The sequence below is a fragment of the Oncorhynchus masou genome, chromosome 22 (assembly GCF_036934945.1).
Source record: "Oncorhynchus masou masou isolate Uvic2021 chromosome 22, UVic_Omas_1.1, whole genome shotgun sequence".
Classification (NCBI taxonomy): Eukaryota; Metazoa; Chordata; class Actinopteri; order Salmoniformes; family Salmonidae; genus Oncorhynchus; species Oncorhynchus masou.
In genome coordinates this window covers 47,816,289-47,840,229 of record NC_088233.1, presented here as the reverse complement: position 1 = coordinate 47,840,229, position 23,941 = coordinate 47,816,289, and the positions used below count along the sequence as shown (strand labels likewise).

The window sequence follows — 23,941 nt, the reverse complement described above, 5'->3', positions numbered from 1 at the left end:
ACCACGCTCAACACATTTTAGCTATGGATCAGTGTGTCCTCTACCTGGTCTTTAGAGTAGGGAGTATCCACTCTTTGGCGGTCTTTGCAGGACTGGAGGAGGATGTGGATGGCGTTGAGCTGGAGAAGGATCTCACAGGCCATGCTGTCGAAGAAAGTGATGTTGGCAAGGGCAGCAGACGCCAGGAGGAAGACCTCGCCACAGGAGGCACTCTCGCACAACTCTGGAAGAAACGCATGCAAGCGTTTATCTCCGGAAATCACCTCGACCTCATCTTGACCTTACATTCCTAGCTCCGTCGATGAATTTGAGAGTGATCACGTTTCTGCAGCCCCACCCCGTATTAAAGAGTGGGCCTTTTTAAAGTGTTTTCGAACTAATAATGATCCAGCTCAAGGACCTTTGGCAATATATCAAAGCCCTGAAGTACAGCAGCCATGCACTCACTGATGAGGGCGGTGACGATGTCCTGCATGCTCTCTAAGAAGCTGCCCAGGTGCTGGGTGGAGGTGTGGTGGGGCGAGGTGATCTGGGCCACCACGGCCGCTGCCTCTGCCCTCGCCGCCTCAGCACTGTTCTCGTCGGTCAGGATGTCCGCCAGGCACAGGATCCCATCCACCTAGAGTATAGAAGGATTGACACGTTGCACGCGACAAGAACATTCTGTTATGTCAAATCATCTCATGCTAGACATAAGGGTGACACGACAACGTGGCAACTGCTTCAATGACATCCAACCAGTGGTGGGAAAAGTACCCAATTGTCATACTTGAGTAAAAGTAATAGAAAATAACTTGCGTAAAAGTGACAGTCACCCGGTAAAATACTACTTAAGTATCAAATTACATGCAATTGCTAAAATATACTTAAGTATCAAAAGTACAAGTATAAATAATTTAAAATTCCTTATATTAAGCAAACCAGGCGGCGCCATTGTTTTCATTTATTGTTTTTTTTAATGGATACACAGAGGCACACTCCAACACTCAGACATAATATACAAATGAAGCATGTGTGTTTAGTGAGTCCGCCAGATGGCAGTAGGGATGACCAGGGATGTTCTCTTGATAAGCTCGTGAATTGCACCATTTTCCGGTCCTGCTAAGCATTCAACATTTTTGGCAGTCAAGGAAAATGTATGGAGTAAAGAGTATATGATTTTCTTTAGGAATTTAGTGAAGTAAAAGTTACTTCAGTTGACAGAACATGTCAGAACAGTTGACAGAGCATGTCAGAGCAAAAACAAAGCCATGAGGTTGAAGGAATTGTCCATAGAGCTCAGAGACAGGATTGTGTTGAGACCTCAGATCTGGGGAAAGGTACCAAAAAATGTCTGCAGCATTGAAGGTCGCCAAAAACACAGTGGCCTTCATCATTCTTATATGGAAGAAGTTTGGAACCACCAAGACTCTTCCTAGATCTGGCCGCCCAGCCAAACTGAGCAATCGGGGGAGAAGGGTGTTTGTCAGGGAGGGGACCACGAACCCAATGGTCATTCTGGCAGAGCTCCAGAGTTCCTCTGTGGAGATGGAGAACCTTCCAGAAGGACAACAATCTCTGCAGCACTCCACCAATCAGGTCTTTAAGGTAGATTGGCCAGACTGAAGCCACTCCTCAGTAAAAGGCACATGACAGCCTGCTTGGAGTTTGCCAAAAGGCACCTAAAGGACTCTCCGACAATGAGAAACAAGGTCTGGTCTGATGAAACCAAGATTGAAGTCTTTGGCTTGAATGCAAAGTGTCACGTCTGGATGAAACCTGGCACCATCCCTACGGTGAAGCATGGTGGTGGCAGTTTCATGCTGTGGGGATGTTTTTCAGCATTAAGGACTGGTAGACTAGTCATAATCGAGGGAAAGATGAACGAAGCAAAGTACAGGGAGATCCTTCATGAAAACCTGCTCCAGAGCGCTCAGGACCTCAGACTGGGGCGAAAGTTCACCTTCCAACAGGACAATGACCCTAAGCACACAGCCAAGACAACGCACAAGTTGTTTTGAGACAAGTCTCTTAATGTCCTTGAGTGGCCCATCTAGATTCCGGACTTGAACCAGATCGAACACCTCTGGAGAGAATGGAAAATAGCTGTGCAGCGACGCTCCCCATCCAACCTGACAGAGCTTGAGGGGATTTGCAGTGAAGAACAGGCGAAACTCCCTAAATACAGGTGTGCCAAGCTTATAGCATCATATCCAAGAAGACTCAAGGCTGTAATCGCTGCACAGGTATGTCAAGGAAGTACTAATTAAAGGGTCTGAATACTTATGTAAATTTGAAAGTTACGTTTTTTTTTTTTTTTGCAAAAATGTCTAAAAACCTGTTTTTCTTTGCAGTTATGGGGTATTGTGTGTAGATTGATGAGGAAAAAAACAATACTTCTTTTTAGAATAAGGCTGTAACGTAACAAAATTTTGCAAAAGTCAAGGGGTCTGAATACTTTCTGAATGCACTGTACATGCATTTGGCCTTGTTTGAATAATATCCAGCATGCTTTGAAAGTATTAATGTTTCCATTTTGGTCATTTAGCTGACACTCTTGTCACAACATAGTGCCATCAGACTTCTGATACCAACGTAGGGTGAAAAGGGGGAATTGCAGTGAAAACAATGGTATAGAAAAGTGTTTTGAACATACAAATTACAGGTCTCAAAAAGTTTCAAAAGTATCTTGTCACAACATACATTGGATTCTAGTTCATTCCGGTGAAATACAAATGACAAAATACTCAAAAGTAATTGACATACATATTTCAAATATATGTAACATAAATACAGCCCATCTCTGGCCATGTACAGAGCCACATATGATGTAACAAGCCCCGAGCAGGCGCCTTTGATTAATCAAAGAATCCCTTTATAGTAGTTATATTTTTAGGCGGTCCAGACAGATAGTTAAGTGTCGTGGTCAACCTGGGTGAGACTTAGTAGCTCTGCCTATAAAGCCATCACAATTAAACGACACCACTCCAAGCTGGATCCGGTTGTCAGTCCAACAGTGTTTCCTCCAACACATTGGTGTGACTGAAATCCGGGTTAAGTGAGCAGTGTGATAAGAAGTAGGCGGCCAGGCAGGTCATGTTTTGGATGAGGCGTGACTTGCCCTTCTCCTCTTCCCGAGCCTTAGGAACCTAATTTGGGGAGAAAAGGGGGTGAAACAAAAATAAGCTGGTGGCCATACCACCCTGAACACGCCTGTTCAGAGCCGGGCATGGTTAGTACTGGGACGCAGTGGTGTAAAAATACTTTAAAGTACTACGTACGTTTTTTTGTTATTGGTATCTGTACTTCAATTGACTATTTATATTTTTTGGCCAACTTTTACTTCCTTAAATTCCTGACACCTGAAAGTACTTGTTACATTTTGAATGCTTAGCAGAACAGACAAATCGTCCAATTCACACACTCATCAAGGAAAAACCCTTGGTCAAACCTACTGCCTCTGATCTGGCAGATTCACTAAATACGAATGCTTCATTTGTAAATGGTGTCTAAGTGTTGGAGTGTGCCCCCGGCTATCTGTAATAAAAAATAATAAAAGCGGTGCCGTCTAGTTTGCTTAATATAAGCAATTTGAAAGGATTTGTACTTTTACTTTTGATACTTAAGTATATTTGATCAATTACATTTACTTTTGATACTTAAGTATATTTCAAACCAAATACTTCTAGACTTTTACTCAAGTAGTATTTTACTGGATGACTTTCGCTTCAGTCATTTTCTATAAAGGTATCTTTACTTTTACTCAAGTATGTAAATGTGTTACTTTTTCACCACTGCTGGAAGGGAGACCGCCTGGGAATACCAGGTGCTGTAAGTTTTCTGGATGTTTTTGCCCTGCTTTTATCTTAATTCTGATTGGACGTTGTTTAAGTTGGCCGAGGGTTGTGGGTGGGTATGTGTATGTATGCGTGTGTGTTGTGTGGTGGGGGTAGGCAAACTAAGAGACATACATAACATGTTTGTGTGTGTGAGAGAGAGTGCGCATAAACGCAAGGAAGTTGAGTCAAATGAGGAGTGTCTGTCTATACAGTGAACTTTGTCATCCAGGTTTGGAAATAAAATCTTTATCCACATGGTGGCAATGTTGTACAGACAAAACTCTGGTACGCTTCCCACTGCTACACTAAACCATTTTGACCTTGTGTCTTTGAGCAGTGGTGCCAGTGACTTAGCATATATTAATTAGTGCCCAAATATACTGTGGAAGAAAAAATGTATTTTTTATTCATATTAGCACAAGATGTTAACTTAAAACAAATAACCTGTACAACTCTGCCTTTTGAAGGATTTGAAAGTCTAGTCTGTAAGAGTAGCGAGCAAATGACAACACAGAACACGCAAACAGGAAAACATTGAAGTAATTGGCACTTTTTGCTTTTATGTCTCAGCTTGAGTAGAATCGTTTGAGGGAGCTCATATCCCTCATAGATTCACCTGTCAGTCCTTTCCTGAAGACCATCACTTATGAGCTTCATGATAGGGCAACTCCATATTTCTGGCTCCTAATCCGTCACCAGTGTGCCAACACAGCCCATTGACGCAGAACAATCCACCTCTAACTCCCGTCTTCCTCAGCAATATTCTGCACTGAGATGAACTTCTCATTCATATTTTGCCCCCGGGACTACTCCGGGTCTTTTCCTAAAAAATTCTCATCGTATGACACTCACATGGCTTGATTTATGGCAGTTTTGTAGCCTAATAACAAATGTCTACTACCTACTTTCTGAAAGGGGGCATATATAATAACTTTGTTCTGAAGTTAAGCTGCCCAAAAACTATGTACTTTTTGTCAGTGTGAATTTTGTCTCCGAGTGCAGTAGACACTCAACCAAGCTCCACGACCATGGAGGTTAAACTTCACCGTGATCATTTGTGATATCTTAGGGCTCTATTCAATATGTATCGCTGAAGCATTGCAGATTGCGCAACTGAAATGATAAGGTCATTCCCGACTGAGCCACATATCCAGCATTTACCAAAGGAATGCAGTCTCCGCTGACGCGGAAACATTGCCTTTAAATTTCAATCAAGCTGTAACGCTGAACTTCCACGAATTGAAAACAGCCCTTACTGTTTTAACCACATGCCCCAACAGACGTAAACAAACAGTTTCCAACCAATGAGATAAAAAGGTGGGAATCAGTCTCTTTCCTCCATCACCCGGCAACTGCGACAGGTGTGGTTGTCGCGGCTGAGCGATGGCTTGCGTTCGGTTCGTAGCATCAACTTCAGCAACAGTTCCCCCCTGGAGGCATTGGATCTAATCTGGGGCCCATTGTCGTTCTTGTTCTGTCTGGCGTTTCTACACCTGACTGCCTCCGTTCTCCAAGCTGCTCTTTGAGCAAACACAGACGCCGGTGTGGCATCATTAATCAGGGAATGGGATTGTATTTGTCTTTCATGGCTGCCACTGGGTTGAGATAGTTTGTGTTTTTTGTTTATTCTCAAAAGGAGGGGGAAAAAACACAGAAAATACTGTTTATATAGGTCGAAAAGCAAGAGAACTTGAAGGCGTGCACGCTATGCATTCAAACACACACACACACACACCACAAGCACATCAACTGTGTATCGGTCCAGTGGTCTCTTACCAACCTAAAATTCTTACTCGCAGAGCAAACTGAAACGCAACATTACATAAATCAATCTGCAAAGAGCCCATGGTGAGCAGCGAAATAAGCGCTCCTTTGTGCGGTGTCTGGGAGCTCCTGATCAGCGAGCATCGCTCACATGACCAAGTCTACCGCTACTATCATTGTTAGCATGTTTTCACCTGTGAAAATAAACTTGCGCCCCTGTGAAAATAAGCCATGCCTGTGTGAGGCCTACAGTCCCAGTGTGTATTAGTGGAGCATTATACCTGTCCACAGGGAGACTAAACATCTCCCACCAAAGCTCTCACTCCAGCAGACCAATGGAAAGAAGTCTGTGTCTGTCTGTCTCTCAGCCTGTCTGTCTGGTCTGCCTGTCTGCCTATCCTCTGCTGCTTATTAGGACAAACATTTTAGTGTATGGATGTACAGTACCAGTCAAAAGTATGGACACGCCTTATTCAAGGGTTTTTCTTTATTTTTTACTATTTTAGAGTGATGGAGTGAGATGGTTTGGGATGAGTTGGACCGCAGAGTCAAGGAAAAGCAGCCAACAAGTGCTCAGCATTTGCGGGAACTCCTTCAAGACTGTTGGAAAAGCATTCCAGGTGAAGCTGGTTGAGAGAATGCAAAGAGTGTGCAAAGCTGTCATCAAGGCAAAGGGTGGCTTTGAAGAGGGTGGCTTTTACTTTGAAGAATCTAAATATAAAGTATATTTTGATTTGTTTAACACTTTTTTTGATTACTACATGATTCCATATGTATTATTTCACAGTGTTGATATCTTCACTATTATTCTACAATGTAGAAAATAGTAAAAATAAAGAAAAACCCTGCAATGAGTAGGTGTGTCCACATTTTTTAAATATTTATTTATTTTGTTACTTTTACCCCTTTTCCTCCCCAATTTCATAGTTACAGTCTTGTCTCATCGCTGCAACTCCCGTACGGACTCAGGAGAGGCGAAGGTCGAGAGCCGTGCATCCTCCGAAACACAACCCAACCAAGCCGCACTGCTTCTTGACACAATGCCCACTTAGAAGCCAGCCACACCAATGCGTCGGAGGAAACACTGTGCATGGCAACAGTGTCAGCTTGCACTGCGCCCGGCCCACCACAGGAGTCACTAGTGTGCGAAGGGACAAGGATATCCCTGCCGGCCAAACCTTCCCCTAACCCAGGCGGCGCTGTGCCAATAGTGTGCCACCCCATGGATCTCCCGGTCGCAGCCGGGTGCGACAGAGCCTGGACTTGAACCCAGAAACTCTAGTGGCACAGCTAGCATTGCCTTAGACCACTGCGCAACTCGGGAGGCCTAGGTGTGTCCAGACTTATGACTGGTACTGTATGTGTGTCAGTTTGTATCTGCATCCATACGTTTCTGTGTAAATCCTTTTGTTTGTGTATCAGACACCAGTAGTGGTGTCCAACCACACCCCCAACCAGCACCTGGGGAGCTTTCTGGAGTGCATGCAGGACATATTCCACTGCCCACATTGGTGAGTACCAACCTCTGAATGTGTGTGTGCGCTCGTGTCTTCATGTTTAAACGCTGGACTACAGTACCTTCTCTAGCTGGTTGATGCCCTCCTCCACGCAACATATGGAGGCCACTGTCCTCAGGGCATGTGCGTAGAGGTCGCTGAAGCAGTCCTGCCGGCAGATCTTAAACAGGGCCACCACAGCACCCTCCTGTGGACAGACAAAAACAACACCATTAGCATCATTAGCATCGCAAACAACGCTCAGTGCTAAACAAGCTAGCCTGAGCTTATGTCAAACAAGGGTTTGATATGTTCAAGGGTCCGAGCACAAGGTTTTGACATGCTTCCTATAATGGTTGTTTATGTCGTTTGCATTGCAGATTAGGGTAAGCAAACGTAAGCAGTCCGGTCATTTCCACATGCTGCCATTTCCTCTCACAAAAACACTTGCTGGCAGAATTCTATTCACCATGGAGATTGATAGAATTACCTGCAAGACAAGGCCCTGTAACTACCACCATTATCCTAATAAGGCCCATTATAGGAGGTGGTGGTATGTCTCATGCACAGATAGGGCCACACAGCCAAGCCTGGAGTGGCTAATCGTCCTGCCCCTACACCCTAAACACTCTTACCTTCTCTGCCCACGCAATACATTCCCTAGAAAACCAAACATTTTAGCCAATCCCCGAGCAGCATTCTTCATTCAATCTTCCACCCACTCTAAAGAGCGAAACTCCAAAACAAGTTATTATTTGTCAATCTAATGGAGGAGGCCTGTAATCGTTTCATCACTTTTCTGTGACGCAGTTGTTGATGTTATCCCTCAGAGGTTTAATGCATTTTTTTCAATTTAATTGAACCTTTAGTTGACCAGGTAGTCCCATGTGATAAATAAAACAATTTTTGAGGAGAGGAAAGAGGTTTACCCATTGCTTTATATGTGTATATTTAAATATTTAATATAATATATTTAAATATCACACAACTCAATGGCGTTCTGACGTGTGTTAGTGAGAGTGGATTCAGAAAAAAAAGCATTACAGTAGACTTACCACACATGCAAGTGTATGAAGTATAGCACGAGACTAACTCATGAAACAGCTGATCTACATTTATGATGTAAAGCCTGCATGGCCGTCGCCTTTGAAGGAGTTCAAAAAGACCGAACTCCATCTAAATCAATCAAGTAAATGGTGCCTCTCCAACACAAGGTTTGAATGAATCCATGATTCATCCACGATGTATCCATGAAGCTGTCTTTGACATGTTAACATATGGTTTGTCTCTGGAAAGCCTAATGATTAATTTTAGCGAATAGAGACAGAAAGAGAGAGAGATAGATAGAGAGTCAGAAAGCGAGAGAGAGAACACAGCCTCTGTCCTTACATGGTGTAATCTTAGTAATGGATCTGAAAACTTCATGTTAAATGTTTCTGAACTCCGTGGGAACCCCCGCATGGTTTGAACAGGACTCTCGAGACGATTGCGTGCTACAATTATAACTACATTATGCTTTCACGCCCCAGCTTTTTCTTTGTTTCAAATGGCTGCAGGAGATGTAGATTTGTGGAATCTGCAGACATGGCCGACATTTAGATCCATATACTGTACATAATCACAGAAGGTAAACAGCAAGACCGTGAACTCCCATTAAATCATGACGTGGTCTTACTTCTTCCTGTAGCACTCCAATGTACAGTACCAGTCAAAAGTTTGGACACAGCTATTCAATCAAGGGTTTTTCTTTATTTTTAAAATGTTCTACATTGTAGAATAATAGTGAAGATATCAAGACTATGAAATAACACATGAAATCATGTAGTAATCAAAATATATTTGAGATTTGAGATTTTTCAAGTAGCCACCCTTTGCCTTGATGACGGCTTTGCACACTCTTGGCATTCTCTCAACCAGCTTCACTTGGAATAATTTTCCAGTAATGGTAACTCTAATGAACTTATCCTCTGCAGCAGAGGTAACTCTGGGTCTTCCTTTCCTGTGGCGTTCCTCGTGAGAGCCAGTTTCATCATAGAGCTTGATGATTTTTGCAACTGCACTTGAAGAAACTTTCAAAGTTCTTGAAAAGTTCAGGATTGACTGACCTTCATGTCTTAAAGTAATGATGGACTGTCATTTCTCTTTTCTTATTTAAGCTGTATTTTACGAAATAGGGCTATCTTCTGTATACCACCCCTACCTTGTCACAACTGATTGGCTCAAACGCATTAAGAAGGAAAGAAATTCCACAAACTAACTTTTAACAAGTCACACCTGTTAATTGAAATTAATTCCAGGTGACTACCTCATGAAGTTGGTTGAGAGAATGCCAAGAGTGTGCAAAGCTGTCATCAAGGCAAAGAGTATCTACTTTGAAGAAGCGCAAATATAAAATATATTTTGACTTGTTTAACACTCTTTTGGTTACTACATGATTCCATCTGTGTTATTTCATAGTTTTGATGGTTTCACTATTATTCTACAATGTAGAAAAAAGTACAAATAAAGAAAAACCCTGGAATGACTAAATGTGTCCAAACTTCTGACTGGTACTGTATATGCACCAAAACACAGCTCTGTCTATTCTCCTCATACTTAATCAAATGTCTTTCTTTCATGGCTCAATTCATATTTAGGCTAAGGGCCAGACTCATGTGTGAGTCTGGCAAGGAAGCAGGGTGTGCATTGACATGAGTGAGCGCTGCCTGTATATACTGTGCAGAATGAGCAGACCTAGAATACATAATGGATTGGTGGGAGGATTTAAACAACGGTGATTGAAACACCAACAGACAATTAATTATACAGTAACATACTCCAGGCTAAAAAACAGACAGCCTGGGCTTCGCACACACCCTCATCTCATGGAGTCAAGTTAGCTCCCTGGACACCTGATTGGGTTCCAGTACACTCACCGGACCTGCTGCACCGAGCTTCTCATCTCGCCACTGCCAGACTTTATCGCAGACCGTTATGCAGCACATCGTAGACTGAAAGCACATCTATCAACAGTTCCAGGAAAGCAGGGGGACGGAGGGGAGCGGAAATAGATGGCAAATGGCAGATATTCAACAGCTAAAAAGAAGGGGGATGTCAGCGCTACCAAAGCACAAAGATGACAGAGGAGCTTGGCCATCCACCCGAGAGACAAAGGCTTTCGAAAGAAAGCAGAGTAATTACATTCAGATGCCAACAGATGTTTTTATTCATTAGCCCCATTGGCAGCCATGATTTCTTAACCAGCCCTCTGAGGGTTCTCAGAGTGGAGAGAGAGAGGCTGTATGGGGGAAGGTAGAGCGGAGTGATAGGTAAAACAGTGGCAGGGAGGCGGTGTGATCAATGCCCGGTCCTAATGGTAACTGACACTATTGATCTCATCTGGCAATGAGGGAGGTGTGTGTGTATGAGTGTGTGTGTGTGTGTGGGGGGGGGGGCTCAGTCTCCCACCCGGAAAATTCTTATCAAGAGCATCCTGGAAGCGTCTGGTTGGCTAATGGCCACATGGACATAGTGTCTGGCCTGTCCCCTCTTATCTCCTGGAGCAAATGACTCTTTAGCTATAGAGCTTATTATGGTGGGTGCCCAATCCCAAATCAATCCCTAGCCCCTTTACGACCTGAAAGGAAGAGTGAACAGGGACATACAGGGGCCCAGGGATCTGTTTTGGATTGGGCCAAGGCTTCATGTGGAAGGATGGGGAAGTTGATGGCAGAGAGAGGTGGGACTGTGTTAACATGGGGATGTAGCAGGGCCATGTTCATTTGGCACCAAACAGAAGAAAACAGACTGAGACAGGGAGGGACTACTTGCACTTGTCCAATAAGAAACGCTCTATTTCTGTTGCATAATGTTTTGGGGGGGGGATCTGTTGCGTGTCCTAATGAAAATGACCTAGACCATCATCCCCTCACATAATGGTCCTCCTGTGTGTATGCAGACACAAGGGTGCGTCTGCCTGAGGGGTGTGTCTCACCTTGGCAATGATTCTGCAGAGCTGCGGGCCGTCCTGGGTGAGGGAAAGCAGGTTGCTGATGGCACTGCCGATGGTGTACACACTGTCTGATGACTCAATCTGCCTGATCAGGATCTGGAGAGGACCCCGGGACACACACACACACACACACACACACACACACACACACACACACACACACGGACATCACTGAGATTGACATCTCTTTTCAGCATGTGGGAAGCAGCAAGTTCAATTTCAATGAAAGGAGGAAGTTTTGGAAGATCAATAGTAGCACTAATTAATGACTGTATTGTGGATCGCACTGTGGTTAAGTTTATATGCCATATTATATACAACAAACTCAGCATCATTTCATTATCTGAATACAGGTTTCATTTTCTATTGAACTCAGTACGCAATTCCTTATTACCAGTTCATACTCCACACTATTGTGATCATTCAAATAGAGGCGAAAGTCTAAACCAGTGATGCAGGAATGATGTAATCCCATATTATAGTGGCGGCTATATTAGACTTGGTAAATGTTTACCTTTGTATTCACCCTTCCTGAACTGTTCTGGTTTGTTTTTAGTCTCTATAACAATACATTAGGGAGACTAACGGGCTTGCCAGGAATGGGTCTGATTGTGGAGTGTTTGTGTGAGTGGCTATCTATCAAGCCACGTCAATAGTGAGTAAGGCATGAGTAACACATCATTGTCCTTTTCTGTCCGTCAACGGTACAAGTCAAGTCAACTATTCTCTGACAAATTTGCCCATCAAAAGTTGACAGTTTATGGGGTTTTTTGTCGGACAGTCGTTCGTTGTCATTCATCCGGCAATGGATGACTTCTATTGAGTAAGCATTGGCTCCATTCGAAATTCTATTCTGCCAATGGCCTAAGTAGATCAAAAGAGAATTCTGGGTGTAGTCAAAGCCTAATACCTGGATCTCATTGGCCAGGGCCATGTCAATCATGTGGCTGAACGAATCGCTGACATCAGTGAGGATCTCGTGAATGGCCTCCCTCATGGACTTCAGGAAGAATTCATCCTCGGTATGAAGGCATCTGGAGAAGAGAGGGCAATGGTTTGGGTAAACCTTGAACATAAACACTTATTTAGCTACTGTGTTCAAATGTGTACGACAATATTCAGAGGTCATTAAGAGTTTTTGTGTGAATGTTTTACCTCTCTGTTATGGTGGTCAGCTCCATGCACTTCTCAAGCAAAGACTTCTCATACTGCACTCAAAGAGGAGAGACGCATTTCAAGTTCCAATACGACAAACACACATTAGACACAGACAGTAGAACACTCCCACGCACACACAGACAATACACACACACACGCACACACAGACAGTAAAACACACACACACAGAGAGTAAAACACCCACACACAGACAGTACACACACACGCACACACAGACAGTAAAACACCCACACACAGACAGTACAAACATACACACACAAAGCCGAAGCTAATGCAATTCTCCAGTCACGGCGGATGATCAGCTATATGTAACAGAAGCAGAACATTCACATCATCATTGTAAAATGGATGAAGTGAGTGTACTCCGTAACATACGTTGCAAGTGTGATTCCACTCGACGGGAAACCTGCATGAACTGCTTTAGGGAAAGGGCCATCAGTGGCGGCTAATTCGTGTCTTCAGCAGCCCGTCCAAGATGGAACCAGACGGGTGGCTCTCAGAGACTCATTTTAATATCATTTTTGTCTGAATTTCGCTCTGGGCATGAATAGCATACGGGACCTATAATAGGGACTATTTACATGCGGCAAATGTACAAGAGAGTATTCCGGAAGTCTTTATTCATTTGTCCCTCTGGTGTTACTGACTAAGAGCCAAGCAAATGCAAATACAGTAGAATCACACAGACAGAAGATTACTGGAAGCGCGTAGTTATGAGTCAACAATACTCCTTTGGTGTTAACCGAGTGAGTGAAGGAAGTAGCTAAACTACATTTTTTTTAAAAGCCGTTTCTCATCCGCCCCAGAAGAAGGCCACCCACTGGGCACACACTGGATGAATCAATGTTGTTTCCACGTCATTGCAATTAAATTAAATTGAACCAACGTGGAAGAGACAATGGGCAGTGCCACAAACACTGAACCTTCTCTCTAGTTTTAGACCACCCCTCCATCCTCCACTTGCTCAACCAGCCCAGTCCACCCCTCCTCCATCCTCACCTTCTGCATCTCTGCGGGGGTGTTGCGAGCGCTGCTATACTCATGCACCAGCGAGCGCACGTGGCAGTTTGCCCGGACGGCGGTGCTGTGGACCCGCTGCCAGCGGCCCTTCTCCAGCCGCTGGAACATCTTGCCCAGCTCGGTGCTGACCACCAGCGCCCGCCGCAGCAGCGTCTGCAGGTTGTTGCGGGCCACGTGGTCCCCTGTGGCCACGATGAGTTCGCCCTGGGTGTCCTCCTCCACACCGATGGGCTTGGCCTGCAGCACGCACATGCACTCCACCTCCGTCATGTGACGCAGGTCCTCCATCCAGCGCTGCACCGAGTCCACCTGGAGCGAGTGCATCCTGCTGCATGCACACATGTACGTACAGGCACACACAAGCACACACAGGTAATGTGAGTATAGAGCAGTGGTCACCAACCTTTTCTGAGTCAAGATCACTTTCGAGATCTACCTCTTTGATTTTTTTTTTTACATAAATGTAAGCCTATGCAATATTAACCAATTAAAAACTGTTCTGTGTCAATGAGGTTTGTGCAGTAGGCTATAGGCCCAATACATTATCACTTTATATTGACTATGCTTGAATTGCCCTGCCAATGTTGTTCTTCTCTGACCATTTAGAAATTAAATGTAAAAAATGTAGGCATATGATCGCACTGGTAATAGATCATTTGTTATATTTCTTGTGTAGCACAGCTAAGTGAGCATAAGAATTGGCTTTTTATTTATGGGCTGATGGCCTACATCTGATGGTTAGTCTGAGCAGAGGAGCAGCGGTGAGGCTGCCTCTCACCCAACTCGCCGCCCCTCCGCCCTCCGTCCCTCCGCTGAGAAAAGGGGACGCGGTCTTCCAGCTGATTGCAAAATTAAAGTTGCTCTGCCTCATGCACCAATTCATGTTGTTACTCCAATGACCAGAGAAAGTGAGATATTCCTCACTATTAAAAAAGACACAAGCCACGAATAATAACATAGCAAGCTTATCGGAACACTTTGCTCTACTCATTCATTGCAGCTGCAGTGCTGGTTGTAGCGTGTGGAAGTAGGGAGAATGCGCATTGTATGGTCTATAAAGATGTTGAACAAAGTGTTGAAAGTGCTGAGTAAGAACTTGAAGTTACACATGAAAACAGCAGCTCTTTGCTGTATTCGCTGAGTCTCTCTCTAGTCGTGGTTTTACACGTTTTGAAATCTCATAGTATCAACTTTGCTGTGTGTTCGAGGGTTCTTTTTACAGTCTACGGCTCGAGGAAACTGTGCAGACACAGCAATCTGAGCTATCTGATTGGCCAGCGGTAGGCCTTTTGGTGCATTTAATTTGCTCCCTGGGCCTGCCAGGTAGGCGGAGTTCCACTTCCAGACACATGAAATGGTTTGAAATGCGAACATTTTCTTTTCCCGACTCTAGGGCACCTACCTATCAAGTGCACCTACCTCCAACAGTGCTAAACGAATACAAAAAAAATAGGCTTTATTGGGTTTTTTACAAAAATGTTTGGTGATAGACTAGGAATGCCTTGGTTGGTGACCAGTGGTTTAGAGCATGCACATCGACTTTTGGTAGTCATGATAGAGATAGTATCACATATTTGTAACTTGTCCCAATATTGCTACTCCAATGAAACAAGCATACTCGGATATCGTCACACAGTTACGGACTGAGACGGTTCAAATCTAGGTGTGTTTTTGTTTTCGAAACTTTAGCCTAGCCATAACCTTAACCACTTGCTAGCATGCCTAAACCTAACCTTTCCCTAACATGCCTAAACTTAACCTGGTGCGCTTGCATTTACTGTCAAAAAATAGTGTCACGCCCTGACCTTAGTATTCTTTGTTTTCTTTATTATTTTGGTTAGGTCAGGGTGTGACATGGGTGATGTATGTGTTTTTGTTCCTGTCTAGGGGTATTGTATGTCTATGGGAGTTTACTAGTCTAAGTGTTATGTATGTCTATGGTTGCCTAGATTGGTTCTCAAATAGAGGCAGCTGTTTATCGTTGTCTCTGATTGGGAACCATATTTAGGCAGCCATATTTTTTGGGTATTTCGTGGGTTATTGTCTATGTCTATGTGTTAGTTGCCTGTGTCAGCACTATATTTAGCTTCACGCTCATTTTGTTGTTTTGTATAGTTTGTTTAGTGTTCGTCTTCATTAATAAATTGATTTTTTATCAATAATGAATAATTATGTATACATTTCAATCAGGACTGACTAATCAGAATACTATTATGTTACTGTATAGATGTACTGAATATAATGTGTGTAATTATAATCAAGAATTAGAACAATGACTGTCTGTTCCTTGGTAGAAACGAACAAACTTATCGTCAGACTGGCTAGAATGCTTATCTACACAGGGAGGTTTTGGCCTGGTCATAAATTATCTATACTGTGGGGGTAGATGTAGGAAGGCTTGAGAACTTTACTGCCATTGTACCGGAGTGGAGGAGGGACGGGACAGTTTGAAACAAATCCTTAGAAATGGGCTGAGTGTACTAATTTAATTGGGTATTAAACATATAGGAATTTAATTCCTCTAACATAAATAGAAGATGTATTCATATCATGCTGTGCCTTGGTCTCCTCCGTACAACGAACGTGACAGAATAACCCACCATAAAAGGACCAAGCAGTGTGACAAGGAGGAACAGCGCTTTGTGGAATCATGGACTCGGGATGAAATACTGGACGGTAAAACATTCTGGACCTGGGAGGAGGTAATGGCAGGGGACAAGACCCTGCCATGGAAGTAGGTGGAGAGAGCACAGGAGGAACGGCGACGATATATGGGTACACGGCTAGCACGGAAGCCCGAGAGGCAGCCCCAATAATTTTTCGAGGGGGCACACGAGGAGATTGGCTAAGTCAGGTAGGAGACCTGAGCCAACTCCTCGTGCTTACCGTGGGGGGGCGTGTAACTGGTCAGGCACCGTGTTATGCAGAGATGCGCACGGTGTCTCCAGTGCGCATTTCTAGCCCGGTGCACTCTATTCCAGCTCCTCGCATTTGCCGGGCTAGAATGGGCATCCAGCCAGGAAGGAGGGTGCCGGCTCAGCGCTCCTGGTCTCCAGTATACCTCCATGGACCAGGATATCCTGCGCCGGCTCTGCGTACTGTGAGTCTGCACAGCCCTGTGCGTCCTGTGCCAGCACCCTGCATTTAAACATCCAGCCATGACGGGTTGTGTCAGCTCTACACTGCAGACCTCCAATACGCCTCCACAGCCCAGTACGTCCTGTGCCTGCTCCCCGCACTCACCCTGAGGTGCGTGTCCCCAGCCCAGTACCACCAGTGCCAACACCACGTACCAAGCCTCCAGTGCGTCTCCAGGGTCCAGTACTCCCTGTTCCTGCTCCTCGCACTCGCCCTGAGGTGCGTGTCCCCAGACCGGTACCACCAGTGCCGGCACCATGGCCTATAGTGCGCCTCGCCAGTCCAGAGCGTCCGGTGACAGTACCCAGTCCAGAGTGTCCGGCAAGAGTACCTAGCCCAGAGAGTCCGGCGACAGTCTACAGACCGGAACCTCCTACGACGGGCCGCAGAGCGGAACCTCCTATGACGGGCCGCAGACCGGAACATCCTACGACGGGCCGCAGACCAGAACCTCCTATGACGGGCCGCAGACCGGAACCTACCACGACGGGCCGCAGACCGGAACCTACCACTACAGGTCGCAGTCTGGAACCTACCACGACGGGTCGCAGTCCGGAACCTACCACGACGGGTCGCAGTCCGGATCCGCCAGAGTCTCCCTCCAATCCAGGGGCGCCACTCACTCCAGGCTCGACCATCAGTCCAGTGGCGTCCTCTAGTCCGTGGTCAGCGGTGAAGGTTCCCGCTCCAGAGACATTAAGTAAGTGTGACGAGTCAGAAGTGGAGCGGGGTCCACGTCCCGATCCAGAACCACCACCTCTGAGTTATGCCCACCCAGACCCTCCCATATAGGCTTAGGTGTGCGGCCGGGTGTCCGCACTTTTGGGGGGGGGGGTACTGTCACGCCCTGACCTTAGTATTATTGGTTTTCTTTATTATTTTGGTTAGGTCAGGGTGTGACATGGGTGATGTATGTGTTTTTGTTCCTGTCTAGGGGTTTTGTATGTCTATGGGTGTTTACTAGTCTAGGTGTTATGTATGTCTATGGTTTGTCCAACTCGATCATCGGGTTTGCGGACGACACAACAGTGGTGGGCTTGATTGCCAGCAGCGACGGGACGGCCTACAGGGAGGAGGTGGGGGCCCTCAGAGTGTGGTGTCAGGAAAATGGCCTCACGCTCAACGTCAACAAAACTAAGGAGATGATTGTGGACTTCGGGAAGCAGCGGAGGGAACACCCCCCTATCCACATCGATGGAACAGTGGTGGAGAGGGTAGTAAGTTTTGAGTTCCTTGGCGTACACATCGCGGACGGACTGAATTGGTCCACCCACACGGACAGCGTCGTGAGGAGGGCGCAGCAGCGCCTCTTCAACCTCGGGAGGCTGAAGAGGTTCGGCTTGTCGCCGGGAGCACTCACAAACTTCTACAGGTACACGGTCGAGGGCGTCCTGGCGGGCTGTGTCACAACTGCTCCGCCCACAACCGTAAGGCTCTCCGGAGGGTGGTGAGGTCTGCACGGCGCATCACCGGGGGCGGACTGCCTGCCCTCCAGGACGCCTGCGCCGCCCGACGTTACAGGAAGGCCATGGAGATCGTCGAGGGCGACAACCGCCCGAGCCACTGCCTGTTCGCCCCGCTGTCGTCCAGAGGGCGGGGTCAGTGCAGGTGCATCAAAGCTGGGACCGAGAGACTGAAGGGCAGCTTCTGTCTCAAGGCCATCAGACTGTTAAACGGCAACCACTAGTGTTGAGTGGCTGCTGCCAACACACTGACTCAACTCCAGCCACTTTAATAATGGGAATAGATGGGAAATGATGTAATATATATATCACTAGCCACTTTAAACAATGCTACCTAATATAATGTTTACATACCCTACATTATTCATCTCATGTGTATACGTATATGCTGTACTCTATATCATCTACTGCATCTTTATGTAATACATGTATCACTAGCCACTTTAACTATGCCACTCTGTTTACATACTCATCTCATATGTATATACTGTACTTGATACCATCTACTGTATCTTGCCTATGCTGCTCTGTACCATCACTCATTCATATATCTTTATGTACATATTCTTTATCCCCTTACACTTGTGTGTATAAGACAGTAGTTTTGGAATCGTTAGTTAGATTACTTGTTGGTTATTACTGCATTGTCGGAACTGGAAGCACAAGCATTTCGCTACACTCGCATTAACATCTGCTAACCATGTGTATGTGACAAATAAAATTTGATTTGATTTGGTTGCCTGGATTGGTTCTCAATTAGAGGCAGCTGTTTATCGTTGTCTCTGATTGGGAACCATATTTAGGCAGCCATATTCCTTGGGTATTTTGTGGATTATTGTCTATGTCTATGTGTTAGTTGCCTGTGTCAGCACTATATTTAGCTTCACGTTAGTTTTGTTGTTTTGTATAGTTTGTTTAGTGTTCGTCTTCATTAATACATAGAGGATGTATTCCTATCACGCTGCGCCTTGGTCTCCTCCGTATAACGAACGTGACAAAAAGGCTGTTACGAATCGGAATCAGACAATATTTATGTTTCTTGTGAGACGGAGTTGACTCTTCCATATCCATACAAAACATATAGTCTGATTGCCCATGAAATGAGATCTCGTCAATGCTGCCCTAGCCTTTAAGTTGATATCCCCAAGAGCAGCCAAGTTTTCAAATCAAATACCCAGGGATCTCAGAATCAATAGTGTGGGAGCGAGGTCAAATACTCACCAATAACTGGTGGTGTTAGGACTCGTTAGTCAAACCTATTATTTTACCTCGGTGGAGACCAAACACTTCACACTGGGCACACACTGGTTGAATCGATGAAATTACGTTGAACCAATGTGGAATAGACGTTGAATTGACGTCTGTGCCCAGTGGGTTCTTTCTCTTCAGGCTTATTGAACCTAATGAACGTGGGCTTACTGGAGGCTTTCAGAGGGGTTTCTCCGGATGAGTGAAATCAACCCAGCGTTAAGGAGGCTGAGAGGTTGATCGCTACAACGCCCTCCTCTGCTTTGAGTAAACAAGAGGGTGGAGGTTCACCAATCTCTATTCTACGCCAAGCTTTCCCAAACTCGGTCCTCGGCTTGATGATGAGTTCATTGAATCAGCTGTCTAGTGCTAGGTGAAAAACCAAAACGTGCAGCTCTTGGGGTCCCCAGGACTGAGTTTAGGAAATGCAGTTCTACACTAAACTCATTCATGGTAAATACTGAGTCAATGAGTTAATCTGGATATTGCATCAGGATTAGGGTTGCAAAGGGAGGGTATATTACTGGAAACTTTCGAAGCTTACGTATATTTCAAGGATTTTATGTAATCTATCACAACACATCTATAGTGGCCCTTTTGGGTACATCAGATTTTTACAAGTGTCTAATTATCTCTGGCCCTCTGTGGCCTTATCACATGGTTTATATTTAGAACAATGTTTTACAGCTTTGTCATTCAATTTTTTTCTTTAATGTTGAAATAATATTATTAAATTATTTCATATATTCATATATGTGATGAGGCTCAAACAAAAGTCATTGCAGCCAAGATTATAATAAATTGTTCCAAGTAGAGGTTTGCGGCACTAATTCCAGAAATAGTCAAGGTAAAAATATATCCACAGGGACAACGCGCAGGATATCAAAGTTATACGCGTAGTATTTTTATTTATTTAGAGCCAGCACATAAACACCCAAGACCAAGTCGAAATGTTGGGTGTAATATATAATATATAATATAAAGGGCCGGGTGTCTTGCGGGGTTTTCGCTCCACCCTTGTACTTGATTGATGAATTAAGGTCACAAATTAGTAAGGAATTCCCCTCACCTGGTTGTCTTGGTCTTAATTGAAAGGGAAAAACTCAAATCCACATACACTCAGCCCTCCGTGGAATGAGTTTGACACCCATGCCATAGTTGATTAGATGCTTTAATAATTTATACTTGAATAACGTTTTAAAAATGTATCCCATATAGCGTTTATATCTATGTCCATATTGTCCATGAGTTTCTAGTAGATAGACCATATGGTTCAAGAGAAAATAGCCTAATTAATTAAACAAGTTCAGAGAGTGCCTTAGATTTTCTTTTAATTACCAAAATTACGGAAGATTCGGTAACTTTGGTAAAATACCGGAAGCTTTGCATCTTGTGTTGACAAAGATCTCTAATAATACCCCAAGCTCATTGGGTGTTTGGGTGCTAAAAGGAAGCGTCATTGTGTGCGAACTTTAAACAAACAAAAATCCAATTTGAATAGTCAAAGCCTGCCTTTGAGACAAATGTAGAGCTGAATCACTGTGGGACCATGGTGATGATGGATGATGATGATGTATGTCTATTGTCTGGTATCATGAATTTTATTGACCCATAGGAACAAACACTGCCTGTATTCTGTCTTTCTGCATGTATCGAGTTTCAGCTTTTAACACAGAGCTGGGTAAACATTGTCGTGCCATTGAGAAGGCACGTTTCCAATCGAGAGTATTTTCAATATCAGTCACTATGAGTGTGCCTGTTTACTAAAGAAAACCATCCATTTGTTTTATGAGGTCAGCAGTGGTGTGGTATCTGATTCCACCAAACTATTGTCTGAGGCAGACAGAAATGAGTCATCATCCAATGACACATAATTGAATATACCCCCTTTTGGAATATAGCTATTAGAATATCTACAGTTCGATTGAGTTAATGGTTAAAATAACTATACTCAACTATAAACAAGTGTCATGTTTTCATTATCACTACAGAATGGCAACTTTGTTGTAAATACAAGTGTAGGCATTCTCCCCTTTTCTAAATGTTTCTCTCTTCTTCTCTCTCTCTCTCTCTCTCTCTCTCTCACACACACACACACACACACACACACACACACACACACACACACACACACACACACACACACACACACACACAAAACCAAATCCAATCCTAACTCTACTCTTGCACTTTTGGAATTGACATCGTCCTCCGCCCTGTCACTCTTCTCCTCGGTGAGGTGACGTGGGGATGCATTATGGGAAGCTGTAGGCAGAGATTTCCGACATCATCCATAATGACGAGGTTCACCGGTTCAAATAGCTATCCCACAAACCCACTCACTTTGGAGAGGAGATATGCTCTCATTTGCTTCCTAATGAAGAGGGGTGCTACTCTCAAGGTCAAAGGCCACACTCTCAAAAGGTGCCATGCGATTGATTTCCTCAATTGGGAGAGACATGACGAAAATAGCCCCAGCTCTTGAGGAAAAGAGGAGCAGCTCTAACTCTCTCAACTCAAGAGCTGGGCCTCCACCTTGTCTCTCGGACATGTAAAAGGCAAAAATAAAATGCTTCCTTTGAAGGCCCAGATAGAGCTGCTGATGCCGATAGTGTCCCTAGCCAATTAGCCCCGGAGAGCTGTATGTGTGTGTATGCGTCCACATTCTAATGGTTTGATGGTGCCCCCACCTTCATGCTGCAGAGACACGACACAGCCATGGTTGCTGAAAACTGCACCCCACCAGGTCACCCCGGCAATCAGACTGGCAGCACTCCTGCAGCCCCCCTGGACCCCCCTCTCGACAGAGTGGACGCTAATTAGTAATGTGTCACGGGTGACGGGGAGATTGGAAGGGTCAGGGGATTTAATTGCCTACCATTTGTTTCACAAGCCCTACAGAGATGCCCTAGCAACATTTTACCAGGTGAACATGACTCAATGGTGTTTTTTTTAAATGACTAAAACAGGAAAATGGCCACGTTTGGATTTCTCCCGCAATATCATGCCATGTTTACATCTTATGCTGGCAATGATCATCTTAAGAGTTTACTGACTGAAATCGCTGTTTTCATTAAACACTATGAGGGACATTTCTCTATCTGTAAAAAGGTCCTCTCAACATGACCATAGCATTTGAAATAAATCACTGAATCTAAAATGGATTGGAGTCGAAAAGCTGGTTATTGTGTCACATGCAACACATTTTCCAGCTGATGTATTTAAATCTGCATTTAAATAATTGCCACCTTCTTACATTGTAAAAAACAAATAGCAAGGAGCAATCATTCCCGCTACAATATTGTGATTATCATCATAATCTGAAGCGAGTTGTTCTAAGGTTCAGCCAGAAAATGCACAGTCATGCTTTTAAAACCCACTTGGCGCACATAGACACAGTACAAGTCCAGATCATTTTGGAATTTAAAAAACTAGAGGTTCCAGAATTACATGGATGTATACACACAAAACCTCCAGTAAAATGACCCTACCTTCGCTGAAGCAAATCATAGTAATAATAGGTGTGTTTTCCAAAGGGGAGTGAAAAAGCACACTCCAGTTTGCGGGAGATGACAAATATTTACATAGGGGGCCAGGGATGGGGTCGCCCATGCCAGCGGCTGTGTTATCACAGACCGGGGACTGTGAAGATGAGGCGTCCCTCTCCGCCTCTGGAGGCTGGGGGGACAAGGGAGAGTCGTTTACACAGTGGTTGGAGTGTAAACACACTCGAGGCGTAGTGACAGAAATGCAGAGACAGAGAGATGGGGCCCCGGTGTCAGCCGGCTCCCGGAGCCTGGAAAACTATGGGCTGAGATACATGGAGACATGATGTATGTTAGTGGGATTGGGCAGTGACGAGGTGGGGTTATGTTACAGCCTGAATTTAAAATTGATTAAATTGAGATTTTTTTTGTCACTGGCCTACACACAATACCCCATAATTTTAATGTGTTTTTAGTTAATAAAAAAGGAAAAGCTGAAATGTATTCAACCCCTTTGTTATGGCAAGCCTAAATAAGTTCAGGAGTAAAGATGTGCTTAAAACAAGTCACAATACGTTGCAAGGACTCTGTGTGCAATAATAGTGTTTAGCATGATTTTTTAATGACTACCTCATCTCCGTACCCCGCACATACAATTATCTGTAAGGAACCTCAGTCAAGCAGTGAATTTCAAAAACCGATTCAACCACAAAGACCAGGGAGGTTTTCCAATGCCTCACAAAAAAGGGCACCTATTGGTAGATGGAAGAAACATCACTTTGAGCATGGTGAGGTTATTAATTACACTATGGATAGGGTATCAATACACCCAGTCTCTGCAAAGATATAGGCGTCCTTTCTAACTCAATTGCCGGAGAGGAAGGAAACCACTCAGGGATTTCACCATGAGGCTAATGGTGACTTTAAAACAGTTACAGAGTTTAATGGCTGTGATAGGAGAAAACTGAGGATGGATCAACAACATTGTAGTTACTCCACAATACTAACTTTAATGACAGAGTGAAAAGAAGGAAGCCTGTACAGAATAAATATATTCCAAAACATGCATCCTGTTCGCAATGAGGCACTAAAGTAAAACTGCAAAAAATATTGGTAAAGAAATGGGGATTCTAGCATGTATTGACTCAGGGGTGTGAATACTTATGTATATTTATGAGATATTCCTGTATTTCATTTTCAATAAATGTGCAAACGTTTCTAAAAACATGTTTTCACTTTGTCATTATGGGGTATTGTGTGTAGATGGGTGGGAAAGAAATCTATTTAATCCGTTTTGAATGCAGGCTGTAACACAACAAAATGTGGAATAGGTCAACAA

The 23,941-nt window shown here is 44.3% G+C and overlaps 1 protein-coding gene across 2 annotated transcripts in view; it reads right to left on the bottom strand.

Annotated features, from left to right (window-relative positions):
* LOC135509606 (protein inscuteable homolog) overlaps window positions 1–23,941 on the bottom strand; it is a 96,094-nt gene that overhangs the window by 19,801 nt on the left and 52,352 nt on the right. For both annotated transcript variants that reach the window (XM_064930396.1, XM_064930397.1), the window contains exons 3-9: window positions 13,248–13,596; window positions 12,225–12,277; window positions 11,980–12,103; window positions 11,052–11,165; window positions 7,161–7,286; window positions 448–619; window positions 45–223 (exon numbers count right to left, since the gene is read on the bottom strand). In XM_064930396.1, coding sequence (XP_064786468.1) covers window positions 45–223; window positions 448–619; window positions 7,161–7,286; window positions 11,052–11,165; window positions 11,980–12,103; window positions 12,225–12,277; window positions 13,248–13,596 — 1,117 coding nt within the window. The remainder of the gene's footprint in view (window positions 1–44; window positions 224–447; window positions 620–7,160; window positions 7,287–11,051; window positions 11,166–11,979; window positions 12,104–12,224; window positions 12,278–13,247; window positions 13,597–23,941) is intronic.